Here is a 27,192-nt window from a genome sequence, read left to right as displayed (position 1 = left end):
GGAGGCAGAACTTGATGGGGCTTTAGAAGAATTGATAAATTTTAGGCAAATTGACACAATTGTCCATTAAAGAACACTAAAAATAGTTAATTATATGTGAAACGCACTTAAAGAAAAAGCAGGATACAGATGTGTGTATGTGTATTTTATTTGCTAAATATAGACATTTTTGTGAATATAAAATATATTCACTGTGTTCTGTAGAATGAATAGTTATATGTTTAAAAAACTTTACTATTAAAAAATCCATTGTTTCTTTAGGAGTAAGACATTTCTGAGGTAGATTGCTTCTTACATTCTTATCACTTTTATTTTCCACCCTTAAGATAACCCTTCACATTTCATACTGTGTATTTTTAGAGCAAAAAATTAAAATCTATTGCAGCACAGTTCACTACCATGAAGTGTACACTAAAGAGCTTTTCAGAAATGGAGCCCCGCCATTCCAACAAGCAGCTATAGACACTGATGTGCAGAACAGTGACTTCTATATAAAATACTGACTTCATATTAGTAGTGTATGATATAACCTGTAAGACTGCACATAAAAAGACTGTATTCCATAACTAACCAACTGCACTATTTCCCAGTGCCTCAAGCCTAGAAAAATAATGGGTTGAAGGGAAATTCTAAAAGCATTAGCCCTCCAGACTAAGCAGGGCTTCCCAGGTGGTACTAGTGGTAAAAACCTGCCTGCCAGTGCAGAAGACATAAGAGACGTGGATTTGATCCCTGGGTCAGGAAGATCCCCTGGAGAAGGGCAAGGCAACCTGCTCCAGTATTCTTGCCACACTAACCCCATGGACAGAGGAACGTGGTGGGCTACAGTTCCACGGGGATCACAAAAGAATTGGACATGACTGAAGCAACTTAGCCTGCACACACACACGGAGTTATACTACCGTGAGGGATTCTTATATATATGCCCAATTTTACGATGTTGTTGCTGTTTAGTCCTAAGTCACGTCCAGCTCTTTTGCAACCCCATGGACTGTAGCCCACCAGGTTCCTCTGTCCATGGGATTTCCCAGGCAAGAATGCTGGAGTAGGTTGCCATTTCCTTCTCCCAGAGATCTTCCCAATCCAGGGATCAAACCCGAGTCTCCTTCATTGGCAGGCAAATTCTTTACCACTGAGCCACCAGGGAAGCCAATTTTATGGTGAGCCCTCACTATTTTTATAATCAGGAAAATAATAAAAACATTATAGACTAGGAAGGAGGGAATGATAGCCACGTTAGCTGATTGGCATCAGCCCAAGTATGCCGAAGAGGCAGCCGTTTATATCAGCATCTTCCCTTCTGGCTCAGCTGGTAGAGAATCCACCTGCAATGAGGGATGCCTGGGTTCAATCCCTGGGTTGGGAAGATCCCCTGGAGAAGGGAAATGCTACCCATTCCAGTATTCTGGCCTGGAGAATTCCATGAACTGTATAGTCCATGGGGTCACAAAGAGTCGGACAGGACTGAGCGATTTTCACTTTCACTTTCGCTCAGGTACCATTTCATGCTTTAGATGAGTGCATGTGGAGTGCAGTCTTCATCACTAGGACCATCTATTTCTGTCATAGTCCTTGAGTTTTGCACAGTCTCATAAAGCGCAGTCTGGACAGTGAAAACCACATGTCTCATGTCCCCTCTTTCCCATCCTCACTGGAAAGCCGGGGTTCCGCCCCGTTCACCACCCGGGCTGTTGTTGCGCCCCTCCCCCACCCCGCCTGCCATCCTCTCTGCTGTCCTGTCCAGTGTTGAGACCCTGGACTGCTGTAGAAGCGTGGCCATGGTTGTGCTGTCTGCCTAATGCCTTACAACAAGGAGTTCTTTCCACTCCTGGGGCGGTGACAGCATATGCTGCAGCCAAACTGACCTCCTCCTTGTTTCCAAACGCCTTGCACTTTCCCAGGGTTGTGCCTCCTCTTGGAATGACCTGTCCCTGTGTCCCACATTCTCACATCCTGCCTCGCTTTGGAATATTTGCACCATGTTTTTATGCTCTTCCAGATGCTAATCTCTTTAGTTTCAGGATCATGTCTTCTTCAGCTTTATATCCACTACCCAGTGCCAAACTGAGGGCCTTTCATGTAGCAGGTGTTTGATTAATGTATATTGAAATTGAATTAAATCAATACCTGCAGGAACACTTTGACAAATTCAATTAGAGGAAATTATTGTTACAGACATGTGGCCTAATTACAGTAAATTTTCTATAGTTTTCCTCCCAATTAGTTGATGTGTTTTGTTTTTTACAGTCTTTATAGAAATTCAGATAAATGCTTGTTCCTACCCAGACTCTATATCAGAAAGATAATTGTTAGAACAGAGGATTTTTTCTAACTGTAAGCTGTTATAGTTGTTTGAGCCTAGGTGTTTTTAAACCATTGCTTTTTAAAATTATTATATATTAATAAAGTATTTTTAGAACAACTTTTGATTTACAGAAAAATTAAGAAAATAGTAGGTTTCCATGTTATTCCTCTACCCTCCCAGACCTCTCCCACACAGTTTTCCATTTTCCCTATCATTAACATTGTAGCAGTTTATATAGAATGAAGCAGAGTACTGGGGATCAGTAGCATCTTAAGAGGAACTTATGAAAAGAAGAGAGGTAAAAGAAAAACCCGGGGAAAGTTGTCTCAAAACCCAGAAGAGAATGGGGCTGAGTGATTATCAGACACAGGCAAGGGGCCAAACGCAGTGTCCAAGAGTAATCACTGACATTGAGAGTTTAGAAATAACTTAAAGAGTTTCCTTTAGGTTCTTGATGTTAAGTATAGGAAGATATTAAAGCTGAATCTCCAATACTTTGCCACCTGATGCAAAGAGCCAACTCATTGGAAAAGAACCTGATGCTGGGAGAGATTGAGGGCAGGAGGAGAAGGGGACGACAGAGGATGAGATGTTGGATGGCATCACCAACTCAGTGGACGTGAGTTTGAGCAAGCCCTGGGAGATAGGGAAGGACAGGGAGACCTGGTGTGCTGCAGTCCATGGGGTCGCAAAGAGTCAGACACAACTAAATGACTGAACAACAACAACAGAGGAAGAAATCATCTGAGAAGTGAACCAGAGTGTGCTGAGGAATAAATTGGAGAACTTTGTAAGGAGAACGTTCAGAAAAGAGAAATGTATATGTGGGTGGTAAATACAGAATTGGGATCAAGGGAGATATTTTAATGAAATGGGAGAGAGGAGAGACCTTATCAGGTTTACTGATTGGGAGAAAGAGCCAATACAGAGGAAGGGATAGTAAAAACCAAAGGAGGAGGATAGGAGTAACTTCTGGTTAACATTGGTCCTCTGCTCTTCTATTTACCCTTCTCACTGAGTTAGAAATACTGCATTTCTAAATTAAGTTTTTTGTCTTTTGCCCAACCTCCATTAGATTATAATCTTATGGAAGTTTAGGGTTGTGTCTCATTTTTTAGGTATTTTTTTCTAGCATCTGGTACAACGTATATCACATAACAAGCTTTTAATAATTAAATGAATGAATGAATTTCTAAGGGGTTGATAAAGATTGACATGGCAGAGTTGGGAGCTTGGAGCCATAATAGAAACATACAGGGACAGAATTTAAAGGACAGCCGGGGATGGGGGTAAGAAGGACAGAAGGAAGTGACCAACAGTGACAGACACAGCAAGAAGTCTTCCACGATTTAAAAATGTTTTGCAGTCCCTGAAACGTGAACTACAGGCTGCACTTTGCCTTTTAAAAAAAAATGTAGAGAGAGGTGATTTGGAGCACACAGAAATTTATGTGTATTTTCATCATCAAAAGCCATGATCTTATATCAGACTACATGTTAACAGAAGAATTAATGGTGTGAACCGATAATACAAGATACACTGAATAAGCAGATATATGAAGAAGATTCACAATACAGCAGACAAATCCTGTACAATAGAACAACCATTCTAAGAGGAATTACTCACCATTTTAGAAGAAGATTGACTAAGGAAGAAATATAGGCATCCTTTAGTCAGTCTATAAGGAATAGTACTAGTAGAACTAATGTAGAATAAAATTCAAAACAGCCCAAACTGATCAACATTAAAATTTATCATTAAATGAAGCATTTCTGACTCATAAAATTGATCCAGGAAGAAATAGTCACAGAAAAATATTCCATGAAATGTAAAACTGACAGTGCTTAATAGTATACACTGTAAAATTTGCTATTGATTGAAAATTGACAGACAAATCAAATCTTAATAAAATTTTCATCTTTAAATTGTTCTAGAAAAAATTGGACCTGGTAGAAGTAGTGACCACAGAAGCTTTGGAAAGATTATACAGACAAAGAAGCTGATTGATGTGTCACATCTTTGCCGTAACATTTGCGTAGAAAAGAATTGGAACCAGTGATGGCAATTTTACTAAAATTATGATGAAAATGCAAAAATTGGGGATGAGTTTAACTGAGACATGTAGAAAATTAAGGAAAGAATTGTCTTACTGGAAAGAGCCCTAGGAAATACTTTTTTCATGAAAATTCATCCATATTGAGATATTTCTGATTAAAATGTTTGGATAGAACCAGAACATTGGCAGAATAAGGAAGATAAGTAGAGCCAAAACATCCTTAATATTTGAACTCAGGTGGGACTCTCTAATGGTGCAAGAGACCTTGATTGTAAGGTGTCAACCTGGTGGTGGCCAGCAGGTTAGTCTAGCCTCTTGACAGTGGCGAAGAATGCCTGAGGGACAAAGGAAAGTGCCTCCCTTGCCAGGAAGCTTTGGCTCTTCATAAGTGCTTAATTTACTGACTGACTTGTCTTACATCATCTTGTCCCAAGAAAGAATTTAAAGCTGCTAAGAAAAAATAAAATACAAGATAAAACAAATTTTCAAATAAATGAGTAAAGAAATCATCGTTATGAGAATTATTCTGATATACCAATCTAGCAATACACCAGGAATCCATTACATCAATTTCTTTTTCTGTGTCTCTGTAACACTATTAATAGCTCCTTCCTGGGAGTGAAATATTAAAAATACTTCTTTGAAATTTCTTCCCAAACACATTAATTCTAACCCATACCTAGATGTATTTAATTCAAAATTCAGCCTCAGTATAAAAGAGAGTTAGCTGCACAATAGGGTGACAACAGGTCCAGCATTGAAAACTGAAGTCCTGCAGGTGCCCACATCACCTGTCTGGTCCTCGGTTTCCCACAGTGCTTTGGTCTGTGCCAGGGTCGACAGCAAACATCAGTGTTTGCTAGCATATGTCAAGATCCGATTCCCTTCTTCCATTGTATCTTAAATAGAAGAGCAAGAAAAAAACTGGAAATAAATATACCACAGTGTGAGGTGATTATAGAGATTTTTTAAAGTACTGGATGCTCTTGAGTTAAACAGCCTCGTTAATGGATGCCTGGTACACCAGAATGCTCTTCATAGATATGTATTCTCTATAAAACAGTGTAAAACCTACTTATCAAATGGTTATTTTTATACTTCTATTCTGTGCAGAGTTCTGTGCTGGATACTGGGTATTTAGGGATGAGCAAAAAGTCAAGAATTCTGCCCTCACAAGCATCTGTTCTAATGAGAAGGAAGAGGAAAATTAGAAGAGTCAGAACAATCTAGAATTACAAATCATGATGAGGACTATTAAAGAAAAAGGATGCAGAGCAAGAAGAGGAGCTGGTGGGATAAGATGTGGATGGCTGGTGAGAGAAGTCTTCTCTGGGAAAGTATCGGTTAAGATGAAATCAGATGGATGATAGGGAACCAGCCAAGCGGGATAGAAGAGAGCTTTCCAGGCAGAGGAAACAGCAGGTGCAAAATTCAGGGCATCTGCTGGTCAGAGAGGAGTAGGGAGGACTTGGAGATCTTGCAGAGGGAGCCCAGTTGCTTACCCTGGCTAACAGGTGGAGAGGAGGACTATTAGGAGGAGGACAAGGGACACTGTGGATGTTCAAACATCCTTACAGTATTAAAGTGAAATGTACTTGAGGCCACTGAGCTGTACACTTAAATTTTATATTATGTCTACTTTACTATCACCGTGGACAGGAAACAGATGTTCCCTAAGCATTTGTTTGTTCAGTTGCTAAATCATGTCCGACTCTTTGCGACCCCAGGAACTGCAACACGCCAGGCTTCCCTGTTCTTCACCATCTCCTGGAGTTTGCTCAAACTCATGTCCATTGAGTCAGTGACGCCATCCAGCCCTCTCACCCTCTGTCGTCCCCTTCTCCTCCTGCCTTCAATCTTTCCCAGCATCAAGGTCTTTTCCAGTGAGTTGGCTCTTCACATCAGGTGGCCAAAGTATTAGAGCTTCAGCATCAGTCCTTCATATTCAGGGTTGATTTCCTTTAGGATTGACTGGTTTGATCTCCTTGCTGTCCAAGGGACTCTCAAGCACACACTGTCATGAATGCTGTTCCCTCCTCTTTCAGACCCACAGGAGCCCCTGGGAGCGCTGAGCAATACAATGTGGGAATGGTCGGCACGCATGGGCTGGAGACCTCTCACGCGGACACTTTCGGCAGCAGTATTTCAAGAGAAGGAACCTTGATGATAAGAGAAGTAAGTTGGTATAAAAACTCTGTAGAAGTGTGTTTCTTAATTGGTTTTTATATTAGAGCTTTCACAGAGGATGCTTAAGCATGTATTTTAGGGAATGAAGGGTGGGAGAGGGAGAAGGGCCCATGTTTCTAAATGGCTGGGTGATTTTAATTGGCCACCTTCTTTCCCACATCCTTCCGAGCTTTTGCAGTATGACTTAATCACATTAGTCCAGATTCTTCAGTGGAAGCTATGCAAATTGGAATATAGCGTTTGAGCCTAAGGATATAAAACTGGAGACCCAGATGTTTCCTAGCACAGGAAAACAGAAACGAAGGGTCTATTCAGATAGCATCAATGGCCTTGCTGTGCCTCCTGCTCCCCACTCCAGGTTTTACCCTTGTGCATTTTATGTAGAAAATGCTCTCTGGTTCCAAAAAGGGTGATAATCATCTCATCCAGTTAAATGAACATTAAAGACTGTTAAGCTGTCCTGGTGAAGGAACAAAGAAATAAGCAGATGTACGTTAAAAAAAAAAATGTACCTTAGTGTTTTGAGTAATTTTGTTTTTTTTAAACTCTAGGAACATCATTTTGGATGGGCGGGGGGCACACATTTCCTTTCACCTGCCCCTCCAGCATGCAGTTCATGCCCATTGTATCTGTGCTGACCAGAAAGGCCTGGACATGTTAGAATCCATCTTTTCTCATTTTTCACTCCACCATCCCTGTGCGAGTGTAACAGCAGGTCTTTTCTTAGAAGGAAATTAGTGGCTGGTGACACTGGGCAAAAGTTACTTGACCTCTCCCTAAAGCCGTTTTGTCATCCATAAAATTCCATAAGTAATAGTAAATGACTCACAAGATGTTTGGGAGGATTCAATGAGCTAATTGCCTAGAAGCATCCAATAAATGACACCTATTTTATTTCAGTCTCTCCACAGCATCAGGCTCTCCTTTTCCTTGCTATCACTTCCCACTCTTCCTTTCTGAAACATAAACATATGTCATCTGTCATTCCCCTTCGTTAGCCAGGATTGATTAGAAAACACTAACCGCAGGCTTTGCTCTCCAAAAGAGGCAAAGGGCATCTCATTTTTGTAAGAAAGAAAGGAACTGTAGTTTTAGGATGAATAAGGCCTTTGAAATAATGATGAGCAGTAAAGCTATAACTGGAAGACTAGTTCACCAAGCAGATTTCTAGAATTTCATTTTATGGCCTTGCCGAATATTTCAAGTAGACTTTTAAAGAGCCCTTTCACGGAAGCCTGGAATGAAAAATGGACTTGGCTGCTGAAGTTGACATTGTGTCATGCTGGCATATAAATCTCCCTGCGTGGTAAATGGATAATTTCAGTGGAAGTGTAGAGGGCTTCTCTCACTAGACCCTGTCACCGGGAAAAACATAAGGGGAAATGTTCTGGAATGAGTTACTCTCTGACTCCAAATTAAAGGACTCCAATTTCTAATGTGGTTTCAGATTTGCTGGAACCTTTAGGACAAAGTCAATACCTTGACATGGTTATTTGGAGCCACATTTTAAGCTCAGTCACCATCCAAATGGCTCCGTAATATTTAAAGCATTCCAACACTACAACTGTAGCCAGTCACCTTGAAAATTGCGTTCACCAGTGTCATATATAAATTTGATCTATTGAGGACCCATTAAATTTTTTTGTCCTCTCAATTTCTAAATTCTACTCTTTCCAAACATGGGCTTTTAAAATAACAACCTGAGTTGAAATCCATTTAAAATGTGTGTATTAAAAAGATAAATACAAATTAAAGTGTGACCGAGAGAATAAGAAAGTAGAAACTCTTAATGGTTCAGTTCTGTAAGATGAACGTCAAGGAGAATCACTCAACTCAGACTTCCCTAGTGGTCTAGTGGTTAAGAATCCACCTGTCAATGCAGGGGATACAGGTTCGATCCTTGGTCTGGGAAGATCCCACATGCCACGGGGCAGCTAAGCCCATGTGCCACAACTACTGAATCTGTGCTCTAGAGCCCTTGAGCTGAAACTCCTGAGCCCAGATGCCCTAGAGCCCATTCTCTGCAACAAGAGAAGCCACTACAGTGAGAAACCTGCGTATCTCAACTTCTAAGAGAGCAGGCCCCGCTCTCCGTAACTAGAAAAATCCCCACGCAGCACAGAAGACCCAGCAAGGTCAAAAATAAATTTTTTTAAAAGAGGACTCAGCTCTTTTTTTTAAAAGAAGGACTCAGCTCGTCCTTCTCACAGGACTGGATGAGATGGATCTGTAGGAATGCACTGGCTCCCCTCTCCATGGTCCTGTCAGATACATAAATCCCGCTTGTAGCACACACCCCTGCTTTGCAGGTCTACCTTTCCCTCGCCTGCGACCCCATAGGACCTTTCTTTCCTCACTTTCTAGAACACCACCACACCATCTATCATCTGCCACTTTGTCCACGGGAGACCAACTGCTGAAAGAGCTATTCTTGTTCCCAGCCCATTCTTCACCCCGAAGACCCCTGGGGTCTGGCTCAGCTTCCCTTCCTCCTGGAAGCCTCTCCATGGGCCTCTGTCCATAGCACCTTCCTCATTACCCAGCTGGTATCTCTCCAGGGTCTGTCCATGCCCTGAACTAGGACACTGGCTTACCCGTGAAACTGTTTGGGTTATAAGTAATAGAAAAAAAAAGAATCCACTTACAACAACTTAAGAAAACACGGCAGGGGACTTCCCTGCAGGTCCAGTAGCTAAGACTGCACTCCCAGTGCAGGGGGTCCAGGTTTGATCCCTGGTCAGGGAACTCGATCCCATGGGCCCCAAGTAAGAGTTTGCACGCCACAGCTAAAAATCCCGAGTGCTGCAACTAAGACCAGGCACAGCCAAATATATAAAATAAATTTTAAAAAGGAAAGTAAAGGCTGAGCAGGTATCAAAGATTGGGGAATAAGGATTCAGAGGTATTTCCTAGAAGGAATCAAAAGCAGAGAATGAGTTGGGACCCTAAGTAGAGTTAGAATCAGAGACTGCAAAGGGATTAGGAGCTCGGGCAGCTTCTCACGGGCTGGTCTCCGGTCCCCTTGCTGCCTGTCTCTCTTTATCCTTATCCCTGTTCCCTCCACTTTCTCCCTTGTTCTCTCTCTCCACATACCAGGTTTCCCTTCCGCAATCTTGTGCTCTGACCTCTCCCCACCGTACCCCTCCCACCAACATTGCAAGGTGTTCACCACATCCCAGTTCAGCTGCCCAACAGAGACTGACCAGTATCTCTCAGACTAACTGGAAATTCCAGTGGGAGTCTGGTTGTAGTTAGCTCAGGTGTCCTGGTCCAATCGATCAGCTATGGCCAAGAGCAGAGCCACCCAGGACAGCAGTGGCCAGAGCACCCAGGCTCTGCTGCAACACAGCCTCGGTTCTGACCTTGATTTCACCACTTAGAACCCATGTCACTCAGGGGAAGTTAATTGAATTCTTTACACTGAAGTTTTTCCATCTGTAAAACGGTGATAATGGAAACTAGCTCTTGATGGTACTGTAAGGATATGAACCTAAAGTGTTTATTTAGCACAGTACCCGGCATATAGGGATACTCAGAACACTCCAGTGCCCACCTCATGGCGCTAGTGAACGCATGAAGAATTAGTTGGAGCTCTTTTAATGAAATCCTAGAGGACAGAGCTGCTGGTCATTTATCTTCATGTTCCCAGCAGAATGCGTGGCACACAGAAGGTGTTTAATTCTAAGAGAGTGCTGGTTGAACGCACAAAAGGGTGATGACTCAGAAGTGGGAAGACTCAGGGGTCACCGCTGAATTCCTTCAGGCTTCTCAGTGTCTGCACCATTTCTCTTGTGAGACTCTTTCAGTCTTTCTTTTATAACCAGTATGTCTGCATTCAGTTTTGGCTTGAGGCGGAACCCTGCTGATCCAAGAGAAACCACAAAACTCTAAAGAGACAGTGCGTGATTTATGCTACTCGAAAGTTGTGGGGAAAACGGTGAAAAGCTGTTCAGGACAGGACGGAGGAGCTGCCCAGGACACATAAAATAAAAGACGATAAAGTAAATTAAGACTGAACCTCTTAAATGTCATTTAACAGATGAGATGTTCAGATGAGCACTATGACAAAATGAGTCCAGAAAACGCCCCTCTCCTGAACAGTCAGGGGCCAGGAGCACTGTGCCAGGAGACACAGAGGACACGAAGGCTTTCCAGTTATTTCTCAAGCTTCCTGGTAATGTCAATTACATGCACCCCTTCAGGAACTTGGGAGTCTTTCGTCTTCCCCCCAGAGGGTCTCCTTTGACTTCAGCCAGAGGCAGGGCCAGAGCTTTAATTGCAAGACCGGGACAGGCTCCAGAGGAAGGAGCACCAGCTCTTGACCACGCCAGGCCCAGACGAGGCAGGAAGTGTACCTGCCGTGAAATGCTCCACACTTAGTGGGTACTCAGAAATATCGGTCAAATGAATGAAAAAAAGAAGAGTCAAAGAAGGGAATCATTACTCAAATTAGGTCTCCTGTGAGAAACCTCAGTGAGCCAGCCACATAAATGTCAAGTTAGAAAATATAGTCCTGGACAGGACTACAGTGTGGGCACTGGTTTCTGGGAGCAAAATTTTCTTGTAACTCTGTGTTTCTTTTCTAAAATTTTTGGGAGGAGGCTCTGCCCTCCAGGGCAATGATTTCCAACCTGTTAGGTTATGTAGCCCTGTCAGTAAGAAATCCAGGGAATGCCACATGATACAGTGTATTTATTTATTTACAAATCATGCATTTATCCTTTGGCACTAACATAGTATATATATTACAAAGTACCTTTAAAGGACATTGAAAAGGGGAAACTACAGGCCACCCTTCCCTTCATGACTGCATTTATGCTGAGTCAGCACAGTCTTTCCCAGCTGTCCTGGGAAGGGGAAGAGAGGAGACGGGTAGGCTGGCGGCTGGGGGCAGGGATTGGTACAAGGACCTAACCGCAAATGGGAGGGATCTCCTGGATCTTAGCAGGGAAGGTTGGGCCCCTGCGGGAGGACTGACCCAGCTGATAACTTGGTGGCCCAGAGTCACTCCCTCGTTCCCAGACCTTTGAGGAAGACTTTTCTTGGAGCACAGATTCCTCAAGGGCCTGACTGGTGCGGGCAGAAGGGCCCCAGCCTGCCCAGTCCAGAGCTGGCAGGGGCGTCCAGCCAAAGCAGACACATGGCCAGGCTCTGCTGCCTTCATCATCTTGGCCTGTGTGATCTTGGACTGCTTATTTAACATCTCTGAACTGCGGTTAATAAATGAGATAATACTTGTGATGGGGGGGATGGGAATGGATACTATAAACTATAGCTATATGCTATATATGCTATAAATGGATGCTTCAGATGCATTGCTGGTCATGATGACTTCATATTTTTAAAAAGTTGTATTGGAGTATAGTTGATTTACTATGTTATGTTAGTTTCAGGTGTATAGCATAGTGAATCAGTTATACATTTACATATATCCACTCTTTTTTTCTTCAGATTCTTTTCCCATTAAGGCCATTACAGAGTATTGAGTAGAGTTCCCTGCGCTATATACAGTAGGTCCTTATTAGTTATGTATTCTGTATAAAGTCATGTGTATATGGCGTTCTCAGTCTCTCAATTTATCCCTCACCCATCTTTTCCCCTGGTAACCATAAGTTTATTTTCTACATCTGTGAGTTGATTTCTCTCTCTCTTTTTTTTTTTACCAGTTCCTGGCACAAGGCACCATAGTTGCTTACTGAGAGATTCAACATTAGTGATAGTGGATGTAAAGCCATATTTTCAAATTATCTTTATAGATTACTTCCGTGTTTTCTTTGTAACTCCCATCAGCTATGATTAGCTAATCATTGGTTTGACCTCAGGGCTGACCAAGAAGCCTATGAGTTGGGAATCATCTCTGCATTTTCTTGGAGTACCCTAGGCAAGGATTATTAGTGTTATCTCAGACTAATGCTTCTCTTCAGAGATGTTTTAGGTCACGTTATTGTTTTTCATTTATGTCATTGTAACCTCGTGATGTGATCTGGTGTGCACACGGAGACACACTGCAGAAGAGGAACATCATGTGTGGTCCCCACCAAGCCCTGCTCCACAGTCCACCCATGGCATTACTGTCTTCCCACAGGGCACCCCCACATTATATGTGCCCCCTGACTGCCCCTCATGCAAGAGTGTAATGCCCTCGGGTCAATTCGTATACTAAATAGTAGCAACCTTAACCTTTCTCTTAGATGAAACTGAAATCTGGGTGTCTTCCCACACCCCCGTGGGATGGTTTGCAGGCCACTGTGCCTGGGCTGTGAGGGGTGATGTCACTCTTTGTGTTGTGCACCCCCCCAGCCGTCCGGAGAGAAGAAGCGACCGGGCCACAGTGACAGCAATGGCTTTGCCGGCCACATCAACCTCCCGGACCTGGTGCAGCAGAGCCATTCCCCTGCGGGGACCCCCACCGAGGGCCTGGGGCGCGTCTCCACCCACCCCCAGGAAATGGACGCCGGGACTGAAGTAGGTGCTGGGTGGTAGGAGCCACAACAGCTGAGTTCTCATTTGGAGAGTCTGAGACCCTGGTTTCCTCAAGAAGGAGGTTTTGACAAGCTCCCAGAAACCTATTTGGTTGGGTTCTGCAGGCTTCCCAGGTGGCACAATGACAGAGAATCCACCTGCCAATGCAGGAGACCCAGGTTCGATTCCTGGGTTGGGAAGATCCCCTGGAGAAGGGAATGGCTCCCCATTCCAGTATTCTTACCTGGAGAATCTCCACAGACAGAGGAGCTTGGCAGGCTACAGACCCTGGGGTCACAAACATTTGGACATGACTGAGCAACTGAGCACACATAACTACTTATGCATATACTCAGATGGAGGCAGTGTTAGAAGCAGAGCAGTGAAAAGTTCACAGGTAGCAGCTGAACCAATACCTGTTTTTACAGATGAGAATACTGAGGCTCAGAGAGGTTAAGTACCTTGCCCAAAGCACACAGCTGGTTTGTGACAGACCTGGGACCAGAACTGGGACCTCCTGTCTCTCCGCTGGTAAAGAATCCGCCTGCAGTGCAGGAGACCCTGGTTTGATTCCTGGGTCAGGAAGGTCCCCTGGAGAAGGGATAGGCTATCCACTCCAATATTCTTGAGCTTCCCTGGTTGCTCAGCTGGTAAAGAATCTACTGCAATGTGGGAGACCTGGGTTCGATCCTTGGGTTGGGAAGATCCCCTGGAGGAGGGCATGGCAACCCACTCCAGTATTCTTGCCTGGAGAAACCCCATGGACAGAGGAACCTGGTGGGCTGCAGTCCATAGGGTCGCAAAGAGTCAGACATGACTGAGCGACTAAGCACGTCTCTCAGGCTGGGGATGAAAACTTCAGCCTGTAGAGATTCCAAGGCCAATAACTGAGGTTCATATTTACATTAACTTAGTCAAACTAAATTTGACTTAGATGAAACAAGGTTGAAATGATTTGTTTATGAAAAGTAGATACATCCCCAAAGTGTTCATCTTCCTAAACTCCAAATCACACAAGAAAGGGAGAAATGGGATATTATCTTTCCTCTGCAGAAAGGAGTCTAGGAAAAAAGCCAAAATAAAAGCAGTCTGTCGGGCAGTGCTTATGCATGTCCTTGACCGAGCAGGTTGGATGAGGTCATGGTGCTTGGTCATGTTTCATGAATGAATAGTCCTGTGAATCACCATAGACTCTACATGTATTTATAAAGCATATGCACTGCTGTTTTTGACGTTGTCCACATGCTGTGTTTTTATAATGCACCACTTGGATTTGAAAGTTATAGAGCAGATGAACTTTATTTGTTGCAGGGAAAAGAACACGGAGCATTCTACTAATATTACAACTTCATGCACCGTGGACAGGTTTTTCCTATCTGAACACCTCTTTGGATACCAAGGAGGACTCTGTGTGGTTGGACTCTGCTTAAAATTCTGCTGCTTCCCCAGCTCTAAGTGGGAGTGTTGGTACTTGCCACACCTCCTTCACAGACTTCTCAAGATTGAAGGAGAGGATGTCTGTGAAAGTGCTCTGTTTGGCAGGGGGAATCCTACCTTGTGAAGGATGAAATGGTTTTGATTCATAACATGAAGGAGAAATCTTGAATTACATTGGGTTTTTGTGGTTTTCTCTTTATGTGTTTAGGGGTCTTGGGATATAGGTTTTATTTTTACATAAAACCTTTTTAAAAAATGAAAACTTAAAGACATTTATCCCCCCAAAAAATGCTTCTTATGTTCATGGTTGAGGTTCATATTTATATTAATTTAGATGAAATAAGATTGATTTGCTTATGAAAAATAAAAATAAATACATTCTCAAAGTATTCATCTTCCTAGACTCCAAGTCACACAAGAAAGGGAAATCTGTTGGTGATATTAAAAGGATTTGACAATAATAGACAAAATGAGGAGATGGTATTGAAACTCCTTTAGCAAAAGTCAAATGTGGAATATCGTGACATGAAGCCTTGAAAGTTTAGTGTCTCCTAGTCTATTTCTGATTTCATAGTCAAACAGTGCTGTCCAGGCCTTTTGGGTTATTTTTTAAGTAAGCTGTCGAGGTGCCTGCAAACCTAATATCTTCATGAAGTCCCTAGATAGAGCATATAAATATGTGTTGTTTTAAGGAAACCATCGTGGGAAGGAAAAGAGTCTTTATTCCCTGGAAGAAATTGTCTCTGTATTGCAGATTTTAAGGCTTCTTGAGTCAACACCAGCCCACCTGCATCACCAGGCCAGCATGAAAGGCCTCAAACGGGCCAGGAGGGAGTCGAGTGGCTTGAGTGTCCAGGATGAAGTGCTGCTATGTTCACATGCTTACTTAACTCATTGCCAGTTTGTCTACTTTTCTTAAGACTACTTAGTCAGTGGGAGGTTGCTTTTACTTAGAGAGAGTGATAATCTCTCTGTCACCACAGCTATCTTACCAGATACTAAGGTGCCACATGTGGTACATAATGTCATTTGCTCACTGCAGCTCTTGCAGTCTGATAATTCACGAACTCCTACCAAGATCCAGTGGTTAGTGAGGAACCAATACTAGGAGAAGCTAGAGAGAGAACCATACCCTTTGACTTGGTGGTTAGGGTGTATACAGTTGGATAGTTTGAAGAGTCTCTAGTAAGCTTCCCTTGTGGCTCAGCTGGTAAAGAATCCGCCTGCAATGCAGGAGACCTGGGTTCAGTCCCCGGGTTGGGAAGATCCCCTGGAGAAGGTGAAGGCTACCCACTCCAGTATTCTGGCCTGGAGAATTTCGTGGACTATACAGTCGATGGGGTCGCAAAGAGTTGGACACAACTGAGTGACTTTCACTTTCACTTAGTAATTGTAAAGCCCAAGCAGAGTATTGTTAACGTTGTTGGTTGCTGTGGTATTTATCTGCTCTTCTTAATCTTGCTTATTGACTAGTATGGCCTGGGGAGCAGCACCAAAGCCTCCTTCACTCCCTTTGTGGACCCCAGGGTATACCAGACGTCTCCCACTGATGAAGATGAAGAGGATGAGGAATCATCAGCTGCGGGTAAGTTAGAAGTCCCCAATGTTTTAGAAACAGCTTGCTTTTCCATTCTGATATGGCCTGATTAAAAAAATTAATTCTTCATTCAGTAGTTAAGCCATTAACTGCTTAGGCCCTGTCTTAAAAAAGGAAGACTTTTTGTTTTTTTATAGGATTCCTCAAAGTTCTGGTTTTTTTTTTTTTTTTCACCTTTTCTGTTTTGATTCTGGTAGGAACCCAGAGGTATCCAGGGGCCCTGGGAAAAGCTGTTCCTCCGAGATCTCCAAACTCACCACCTATTTCTCAAAAGCAGTTTCTGGGTACAATGCTGTGCACGCAGTAGAAACTTAATAAATGCGTGTTGAGTTGTGTTGAGTTCTAGGTGTGTGCTTCCCACTGCAAAAGTCTGGCTGATTTAGAGGAGAGTCTTGCTTTCTAGAATTCTGCAACTCACTAATCATCAGACTCACCTTTGGCCAGTTTGTCGATGGATAACGTGGCATTTCAAAAAGTAAATCTTTCCTGCATATATAACAGGAGATGGAGATGGTATATTTAATTTTATGAGATGACTATTAATTCCCTCAACTGCTCAAGTAGTGTCTATAAACCTATTTTACTAATAGATAAAATCTGCTTTTATGAATGACTTGTACTTGATTCTACTAAAAAAAGTGTAAAATATTTATAGCTTCAGCATTTCTTTGCCTTTACTATAAAGCACACTAAACAAGGAAAAACCCTAGTGTTTTGAAGCCCCTTCTCCATGTCTCCATTGGTTTATATTTCAAGATGCCACTAATTTCTTTGGTTCTTTTTCTCAAAGCCCTGTTTACTAGCGAACTTCTTAGGCAAGAACAGGCCAAACTAAATGAAGCAAGAAAGATTTCAGTGGTGAACGTAAACCCAACCAACATTCGGCCTCATAGCGACACACCAGAGATCAGAAAATATAAGAAGCGATTCAATTCAGAAATACTTTGTGCAGCTCTGTGGGGTAAGTAGGTGCTTGTAACATTCATTAATGGATTGAAGAGAAATCTTACCATCAGAAGAGTGTTGATTCAATCACGGGTATTAGAGACCTGACTTGGAACTATCTTGGCCTCAAGAAAGATTAAGAGCAATTTTATATTTAGGAAGAACTGATATACTCAGGATAACAGAAGGAGATCCAAAATGATCTTGTCGCACAACAGGGATGGGCTCAAACCAACAACAGACCTAGCTCCCACTTAATACTCACCTACCATATGCCCAGCACAGTGTGAGCATATGTGAAAGGTGAGAGAACTAGGAATCACTGCATGAATATGAGTGGGGTGAACCTTGGCGAGGTCTCAAGGTGGGAGTTACCGAGAGAGCCAAGAAAAGGGTGGGTGTCACAGGAAAGGAATAAAGGCAGATTGTGCTGGCATCACAGCCATGCCTCAGGCTCCTCTCAAGAACACTATTCTAAAGGAAAAAAAAAAAAACACTATTCTAGGCGGTAGAGCAGCTTCATGTAATGAATGCTGCTACCACTTTATAAAAGAACACTAAGTTCATTACTAGAGCAACAATGATTTAATTACTGTCTCAGAGCTTCTACTTCTACACTCCCTACTGTGGTATGCCTACTTGCTCACTAGTGTGTATTTACAAGGTACAGCTCTTAGGCTTTGCAGGGACCCCAGACACAGGAGAGTAAAGCCTGTCAGAGTCAGTCTGGGGACCCTTCTTAAATTTGCAGGTGTAAACCTCCTGGTGGGAACCGAAAATGGCCTGATGCTTTTGGACCGAAGTGGGCAAGGCAAAGTTTATAATCTGATCAACCGGAGGCGATTTCAGCAGATGGATGTGCTCGAGGGACTGAATGTCCTCGTGACAATATCAGGTATGTTGTGAGATGACCAGATCTGCATGGGTGGGAAAGGCGATCGCCTCGCTTCTGAAGGAATAGTAAGCTCTGCTCGTCCCACCAGCCAGTGGCATAGTGAATTGACAGTGCAGTGAGTGACATCACCCACATTTTGTAACTCTGGAGATTCTGACCTTCTACGAGAAGTCTCTCACCTCTGAATCTGAATCAGACAGAGATGTGACAGCTGTGTGCTTATGGGGCTTTATCTCTACTGGGACCCAGCAAGGATCTTTTTAAGGTGTCTGCAATTCCAGTCACCACTGTCTGTTCTCAGAGGAGAATATAAAAATGTAGGCTTCTGGGAGTGAGAAATTTTGTAAGCAGAAATTTCTCTGGTCTCTTTTCTTGTAAGAACTGCTTTAGCTTATAGTTCACAGATGCTTTAGCAAGTGCTGCTGGCCCATAGGTGATTGCATCTGCGAGGAGATTTGACTGTAGGAATCATTATTGCTACACTCTGCAGCTTTCTGGTTCCCAAAAAGAGCCTTAAAAAAGATGGAGACAGGGACTTCCCTGGTGCTCCAGTGGTTAAGAATGCATCTTGCATTAATGGAGGACAATCTGTAAAAATACTGAATCTCTATGCGGTGCACCTGAAGCCAATATAATATTGTAAATCAACTATATTTCAATAAAAATAATACAACTAATCAATGTGGAGAAACAAATAGAAAAAAGAATTCATCTTGCAATGCAGGAAATTTAGGTTTCAATCCCTGGTCAGGGAACTAAGATCCCATATGCTATGGAGCAGCTAAGCCCATGTGCTGTAAGTACTGAGCCCATGTGCTACAAGTACTGAGCCCATGTGCTGCAAGTACTGAGCCCATGTGCTACAAGTACTGAGCCCATGTGCTGCAAGTACTGAGCCCATGTGCTGCAAGTACTGAGCCCATGTGCTGTAAGTACTGAGCCCATGTGCTGCAAGTACTGAGCCCATGTGCTACACGTACTGAGCCCATGTGCTACAACTAGAGAGTCTGTGCCCCACAACCAAAGATCCCACATGATGCAACTAAGACCCGACGCAGCAAGTAAATAAATAAAAAATATGGAGACGATAGTGAAGGCCTTACTACTGACAGGTTAAAAATGTAACCTGAAAGACTCTATGTCTGTTGAAAGTTTTTCCTTGCAGATGGTGTTTGAAGGAGTTTGATAAATAATGCCCCTCTTGCCCCCTCCCATCCCCTCCAGTATGAAGCCAACTGTACCCCTGCACATTAGAACCCCCTGAGGAGATGTGAAAAATCTAGGATGTGCCCCACACTAGTGGGTCAGAGTCTGGGATGTGGCCCGGGTCACAGAGGCTTTGGTAGCTCCTGACGTGTATCCACTGTGCAGCCAAGCTTGAGAACCAGCCTCTGTTTCTCAAAGAGACACATTGGGTTCCCCCTGGGTTGAGTCTTAAATAGGGTTTAGCTCTTACGCTATGCTTCTGTTTTGAGAAGATGCCTTCACGAGATGCCACGGTTCTGTCTTTTACCTTTCCACTGAATGCTCAGAGTTTCATCTCTTTTTATCCTCCCCAAACAAAGGTTAACCAAGTAAATTCTTGTTATGTTATCATTTAATTCACTATAGTCCTTTATTTGAGCTTTGCTAGTGGCTCAGATGGTAAAGAATCTACCTGCGAGGCAGGAGACCCAGGTTCAGTTCCTGGGTTGGGAAGATCCCCTGAAGAAGGGAATGGCAACCCACTCCAGTATCCTTGCCTGGAAAATCCCATGGACAGAGGAACCTGGCGGGCTATAGTCCATGGGATTGCAAAGAGTAGGACATGACTGATGGACTAACACAGTCCTTTATTCTGGGTAATGAGTTCTTGATTGTTATACCCCCAAATCAAATTTACAGCCATACATCTGCCAGACACCTACCAAAAGGGGAAATGATATCAGAAAATTCATGTTCAAGCTTCATTATGTGATGCATCATTTTTAAAAGTGTAACTATTCCCTGCTATCATGAAGCACATGGGTAGGGAAAGAAGAAAATGAAAATAGGAGCCAAAGATTCTTGAAGTGCCAGCCTCCTGCTCATCCTGGCTATTGTGATCAATGCATACTCAAGGCTTTCGACTGCAAAGAGGAATAATAACTGCACAGTGGTTCCCTTAATTTCAGTAATAAAGATATTCTTCTGTCAAATCCAGTGTGCAATGTTTTAATGAATTCTCTTCCTCTGTTATATATCACATCTGCAAAATGTATTTTTTAACAAGACATCAAAAGAAAAGTAAGTACTGGAGACACTTCAGAAAAGAAGTGGATAAATTTCTGATCACTTAGAAAAAGCCACCCCAAAGGACAGTTTCTTATCTGGTATTTAGATACTCTCAGATGGTTGATTAAATTTAGCTCCTATATATGCCTCAATGTTTTTAAGGTGTTTTCTTGTCATCCTAAGAATTCTGTACTCCAGGATCACTTTGCCAGCATTTCCCAAAGGGAACTTGTACATTTTTGCACAAGTACACATCTTTTTCTCCATTCTTATTTCTGTTTGGTACTTCTTTCAGGGATCTCAGCCCCATAAACTCTTCCAGGGTTATTTTCTGAGCCCAGATTGCCTTCACTGAACTTGTTTCTCATATCCTTATGCAATGCCTTTTTCTGTTTAGCAAAATGAAACTACGACCAGCTGTCATCTTTAAAGTAAGAGAGGAGGCGAGTAAGAGGCTCTGTATTAACATATGCTGTGTTGGGTAGAAGATGAGGAAAAGGCAGTCACACCTGAGTATGCTAAAATGTCCGTCAACACTCCTTCGTGTAATTAGACTTGGAATGTTTTGGAATGCTGATCAACTGTTCTGTTACAGAATTAGATCTTACTGAGCAGACATTGCCCTTTGCATTGGGAGAAGTGAATAAGAGGAGCTTGCTCAAATAAGAGACCACCAGGGACCCCCTGGTGGTCCGGCGCCTAAGACTTCGTGCTCCCCTTGCAGGGGGCCCAGGTTCAATCCCTGGCAGGGTAACTAGGTCCCACATGCCACACCAAAGACTTGGCAGAGCCAAATAAATTTAAATTAATTTAATAAATAAATAAATATTAAAAAATGAAGTTCATGTGAAGAAAAAAAAAGTAAAAAGTGGTTGTTGTTCTTCAGTCACTAAGTCATGTCTGACTCTTTGTGACCCCATGGACTACAGCACACCAGTCCTCCTCTGTCCTCCACTGTCTCCTGGTGTTTGCTCAGATTCATGTCCATTGAGTTACTGATGCCGTCTAACCATCTCATCCTCTGCTGCCCCCTTCTCCTTTTGCCTTCAGGCTTTCCCAGCATCAGGGTCTTTTCCAATGATTTAGCACTTCGCATCAGGTGGCCAAATAATACAATGATTATTTGCCCAAAACACTTAAACCTGTTTTAATCATAAGTTTGGCAGATGCAATACTTTGATAATGCTGGAGACACTGGTTATTATGCCTTCACACATGCACACAATTGTAAATGAAAATAAAATGGAGATGGGGAAGGATTAAGAGAAAAAGCTGTCTCCAGACCTTTAAATTAAAGCTCTGTTATTTTTACAGGAAAGAAGAATAAGTTACGAGTTTACTATCTTTCATGGTTAAGAAACAGAATACTACACAATGATCCAGAAGTAGAAAAGAAACAAGGCTGGATCACTGTGGGAGACTTGGAAGGCTGTATACATTACAAAGTTGGTAAGTCTCAAAATGTGGAATTGTTTGCTCAATCCAAATTATTCAGCTAAGTTTCATTCAGTTTTTTTCTATCAGATACTGGTGATGCATCTGTGACTGGTTTAAGACCCTGCTGGAACCTTAAATATACCTGCATTATTTCCCCAAAGGTCAGATTGATGAAGTTCAAAGAGTGCATTCAGAATAAAGTCCTAGGCTTCAGTTTGACTTCCTCTCAAAGACCCATTAAAATGACAATAAAAGAATAAAAATGCTGTCAACCCACAAGGACAAAGGGACCAGGAGAAGACAAACCAGATAACAAGAGATGTCAACAAATTGAACAAGAGTAGTTTGATGACTTGGAATAGACCTAAGTGATCAGGAAATGCTGAATTCTAAGCCTGCTCTGAGGAAAGTCATCAAAATCACCCCAGTCACTCAACAGAAGCCAGAAAGGCCTAGGACCTGAGGCCCCAGGTGTATTTGAGGTGGAGGTGAGGGTGGGACTAAAAATGGGAGGATTGTTGGAAAGCTTATGAACAGCAAATCCTACAGAACTCAGTCAGAGAGCCACCCTCCCTGACTGCAGCAGAAGATGAAAGGTGGGCACAGCCAGTCTCCTGATGCGGAATAATGAATTATGAGGTCACACTAATACACACACACACCTTCTTATCCTGCTTGGCTCCCCAAATGTTGCCAGTCATGCTTATATCCCCAAGCAAGAGATTGAATGATTGTCTTTGGGTTAGCTAAATGGCCAGAAAGAAAAGATGTTCAGGTACTAATATTTGACATATTGTGAAAAGAGCATGCCATCTAACCACCTTAAAAGTGAAGCCCATCAGTTGATTAGCCCACAATAGCATACAGTGGGGAAATCTGCTAACAGGAAGGAAACCTAGAAAGAAGGGACTTTAGAGGGAACAAGGATAATGAAGAGTGGAACCAAAAAAAAATTTTTTTAAGAAACTATAATAACTTCAAGGAGATTAGAAATACCATTTACATAAAAGAATAGGGTTTTTTAAAAAAAAGAAGATGAAAGAAGGTTGGAGAATGTCATTCAGAGAACAAGGAAAACACCTTGGAAATTAAAATATATAGACAGGAATAAAATATAATAAAAGGGTTGGAAGATAAAGATGAGGAATGTCCTAGAAAGTGGGATGAAAAGAAAAAGGAGAGGATGGGTAAGAGAACAAAAAGATTCAATCCATGTGGTTCAAAATCTAAGTTACATGAGTTTTAGGAAAAAGAGAAATTAAGAAATGGAAGGGGAAGAAGGCATCAAAGAAGAAATACAAGAAAAGTTTCTAGAATTAAGACCTCAAAAATCTCCAAATAAAAAGATTCACTGAGTAGCCAGTATATGAAAATGAATGAAGTACTGAAAAATGAATGAAAAAAGACTTAACGAGAAGACACAGCAACGTGAGATTTCAGTCCCCAGGAAGAGAGAAGGCTCTTAAAGGTTTCAAATTGCAAGAAAATAATTCCCTGGTGGTCCAGTGGTTGGGGTCCACGCTGTCACTGCCAAAGGTCTGGTTTTGACCTCTGGTCAGGGAACTAAGATCCCACAAGCTGCACTGTGCAACCATAAATAAATAATAAGTAAATAAACAGTTTACATATAATAGACCCAGAATTAGATGGCCTGGGACTTATAGCAATGCTGGAAGATTAGAAGACAATGGGGCAAGGCCTTCAAAGTTCTAAAGGAAACATTTTTTTTCACTTAGTAATTTATAGCCCATCTGTATTAGCCAGAGTTCTCCGGAGAAACAAAACCAGTTTGTGTGTGTGTGTGTGTGTGTGTGAGTGGAGAGAGAAAGAGAAATTAGTCCAAGCAGAGTGGGACAATGGAGGGTTCAGGAAGAGGTACTTCCAAGAAAAAAAATGTTACTAATAGATTACCTGCCATATTTGACTGTATTAAAGGCATTTATAACACTAACAGAAAGTTTCCATGTGCTTAGGAGATAGATGCATAAGAAATAGGAAGTGGAAAAAATTCGGGAGAACAAGGAAGGAGTCATAATAAGGGTATACCACGTGTCTCATCTATGAACAGTCACGATTTTAGCGCAAGATATTGACTTAACCAAATATTGTAACTATAAGTGTGTTGGAGGCGTGAGGGAAGAAGAAATGGGTACATTTGAGAGGGAGAGAGAACTAGAGAGAGGAGGCGGTGATAAGAGACAAGATCCTTTCCAGGCTCCAGAGTCAGTAGCTAATATCAGATAATATCCACAACTGAAAAAAATTAAATAACATTATTAGCATGTCATTGAGAAATATGGAAGTGAATTGCGGAAGAAGTAGTTGAAAGTATATTAAAGACAGAATATGGAGAGGTATGCTATAGGAAAAGAATTCAGAGAGCAAGAATTTGGTCAGTTATCCTGGGCTAATTTCTTTAGGATACAGAATACTCTGAGTGTTCAAACATTTTATAAAAGATAAAATAAAACAACTGCTGGGACTTCCCTGGTGGTCCAGCAATTAAGAATTCACCTTCCACAGCAATGGGGAAGCAGACATAGAGAACAGATTTATGGACACGGTGGGCGGGGGAAGAAGGAGAGGGTGACATGTATGAAGAGAGTGACATGAAAACTTGCATTACCATGTGTAAAATAGATGGATAGCCAATGGGACTTTGGTGTATGATTCAAGGAACTCAAACAGGGGTTCTGTATCAACCTAGAGGGGTGGGATGGGGAGGGAGATGGGAGGGAGGGTCAAGAGGGAGGGGATATACATATACCTATGGCAGATTCATGTTGATATTTGCAGAAAACAGCAGAATTCTGTAAGCAGTTATCTTTCCATTAAAAATAAATTTTTAAAAAAGAATCCGCCTTCCAATGCAAGGGGCACAGGTCCCATCCCTGGTTGGGAAACTGAGATCCCACATACCACGCCGTGTGGCCAGTAAATAATTAAAACAACTCTCTGTGTATTGTCTTAGTCTGTTCAAGATGCTGTAACAGAATATGACAGGCTCGGTGGTTTATGAACAACAGGAGTTTATTTCTCAAAGCTCTAGAGGCTGAAAAGCTCAAGATCAAAGTGCTGTCAGATTCAGTGTCTGATGAGAGCCTGCTTTCTGGATCATAGAAAGTTGTCTTTTTGTTACAACCTCACATAGTCGGAAGGGAGAGGTATCTCTCTGAGGTCTCTTGTTAAGGGCACTAGTCCCTTTTAAATTTCCAATAACTGGAATCCAAGTTTGAATAATATGCAAATGGAAGATATCATATCTCTACGCATTTATTGATTCTTCTGCCATCTTGCCATACCAGCTCTCAGCTGCTTACATGTGAGTGAACATTAAAGCCAAGCAAGGAAACATGAAGGATTTTTATACAGACTCTTCTTACTATAAGTAATTCACATCTAGACTTGGTGGTGAGAGACAGTTACATCTTTAGATAGAGCTTTCAGCAGGAAGCAAAAGGCCCCAGGTATTCTGCAGACAAGTTCACTAAGGGAGTTAAATCCATACCTGTAAGAATATCCCACACCAGAGAACTGCAATGTGGGAGACCTAGGTTCATTCCCTGGCTTGGGAAGATCCCCTGGAGAAGGGAAAGGCTACCCACTCCAGTATTCTGGCCTGGAGAATTCTGTGGACTGTATAGTCCATGGGAAAGCAAAGAGTTGGACATGACTGAGCGAGTTTCACTTTCAAGAACATCCCACACCAGAGCACCACCCTCAATCAGGGTGATATGTAGTGATGTGTGTGTGTGCGTGCCTGCCTGCTCAGTGGTGTCCGATTCTTTGTGACCCCCGTGGACTGTAGCCCATCAGGCTCCTCTGTCCATGGGATTCTCCAGGCAAGAATACTGGAGTGGGTTGCCATTTCCTTCTTCACCGGATCCTCCAGACCTAGGTATCAAATCCTCGTCTCTTGCATCTCCTGCATTGGCAGGTGGGTTCTTTACCACTGAGGCACTGGGAACCATTCATCAACACAGAAGCTGGAATAAATTAATAAACTTAACTCATAATGTTTCTATTACAGTTAAATATGAAAGGATCAAATTCTTGGTGATTGCCTTAAAGAATGCTGTGGAGATATATGCTTGGGCTCCTAAACCATATCATAAGTTCATGGCATTTAAGGTAAGTAGACATGTGATTACCTAACAAGGGCTTGTTTCTTTAGGTTTCCACCAGGTAACAGTGCTCTATCTTACACAGACTTGTACCAATTTTTCTATATAGAATAATTCTCTTTTAAAAGTGTAGGAACTCTTGTTTGTTATTCTAAAAGTAAAGACTGGGTATTAGCAAATGCTGTTAAATTAATCAAATTAAAATTTGGGTGCACCTTCCTCCTCCATTTCAGGTCTATGCACCATCACCTCTAAGTGGCTTTTAATGGGGAATGGTTACTAGGCAAAGCATTCATTGTAATATTAGACGATGAGGTTCATTATACCCCCACCTGACTCTGATATTTCATCTGAAAAAGGCAGACCAACAGCAGCACTGTATCTCAAGTTTGAACTGAGTCTCTTAATCTTATAATCCTCTTAAGCCTTTTTGGTTTAAAGTCCCTAAAACTCACTTGATGGTCATATATCCCCACTGCTATTGGACTTCAATGAAGTGAATACTGAATAGAGTCACATGTGGAAATGGCCTAGATTCTCTGCATCCTTCAATTTTCATTGCTTTTTCATTTTTTATCTTGTTTAAGTCTGTACTCACCGTGGTTGGCTTGATCACTCTTGAGAATCAACAGAAGTAGTATGGGGTGATGCTGGTCCCATTGACTCCAGCTCCTGAAAGCTGACCCCCAAATGCCAGAAGGACCAGGACTTACAGGCAGTCTGATGTTTTCAGAGATACATAGCCTCCCCATAGCCCGTGTTAATTTATCTTCTGTACATTCTTTCTCTCTGCCTACGTCTCTCTTTACATCTCCTTGGCTCTCACTTTGCTCCCTGCCTTTATAACGCTCATCTTTCTTTGACCCTTTACATGTTATTTCTTGCCACCTAAGCCATGTGAGGGCAGAAGCTGCCCTGGGAACATTATGAGCCCCTCTTCAGGGCCGAAGCACCCCAGTTCTGTCTTATTCTCTTAGCAGCACAAGGAGTTCGTTTGTGATGAGCTCAGGAAGGTGGGTACATCGATGGAAATGGGCACCCCTCCATAACCCCACGTTTATGGAGAAGAATTTTGGGGCAGCATTAGGTTAGTAATAACACTTGGGATGACTCCTGAAAGCTACAGTGGTGCTGCTGTTCTGCCAAAGTCTCTCTTTGCAAAAGCTTTTCAATCAAGACCCGTTCCAGTTCTGAAGTTACTGCCATCAGCGTACAAGCCAAACTGCAGAACTGATGACAGAATGCTTTGTTCAGCAAACCATGGCCAGCCTGGAAGGAGGGATGAGCAAAGGCAAGGACTTGAATAGGAAAAGTCTAGAGCTGGCAGGAGGTTGAGCCCTCCTATGGGACAAGGACATTTGGCTCAAAACCTCCCATACGTGAAAATGATGTTAGTAAAAAAGGAAGGAGGAGTCTGTTAAGCGGCCAAGGCACTTGTGGTTTCACAGATTCTCTCCCAGATTTCCAGGCCAGTACAGGTTGAGTGGGGTTGAA

At 42.4% G+C, this 27,192-nt stretch overlaps 1 protein-coding gene across 13 annotated transcripts in view; it reads left to right on the top strand.

Moving 5' to 3' along the window:
- TNIK (TRAF2 and NCK interacting kinase) overlaps positions 1-27,192 on the top strand; it is a 395,669-nt gene that overhangs the window by 357,335 nt on the left and 11,142 nt on the right. For 7 of the 13 annotated variants that reach the window (XR_009697107.1, XM_061168322.1, XM_061168319.1 and 4 more), the window contains 8 exons: positions 6,407-6,536; positions 10,588-10,722; positions 12,849-13,013; positions 15,921-16,032; positions 16,835-17,005; positions 17,741-17,884; positions 21,452-21,586; positions 25,605-25,705. Coding sequence is in view for 12 of the 13 variants with exons in the window: in XM_061168322.1 (XP_061024305.1) it covers positions 6,407-6,536; positions 10,588-10,722; positions 12,849-13,013; positions 15,921-16,032; positions 16,835-17,005; positions 17,741-17,884; positions 21,452-21,586; positions 25,605-25,705 (1,093 nt within the window). In the remaining variant the exon portion in view is untranslated. The remainder of the gene's footprint in view (positions 1-6,406; positions 6,537-10,587; positions 10,723-12,848; positions 13,014-15,920; positions 16,033-16,834; positions 17,006-17,740; positions 17,885-21,451; positions 21,587-25,604; positions 25,706-27,192) is intronic. The other 6 variants (XM_061168325.1, XM_061168328.1, XM_061168327.1 and 3 more) reach the window with 1 other exon arrangement.

This window comes from Dama dama, chromosome 19 (genome assembly GCF_033118175.1).
Source record: "Dama dama isolate Ldn47 chromosome 19, ASM3311817v1, whole genome shotgun sequence".
Lineage (NCBI taxonomy): Eukaryota > Metazoa > Chordata > Mammalia > Artiodactyla > Cervidae > Dama > Dama dama.
This window is presented reverse-complemented; position numbering and strand designations above follow the sequence as displayed.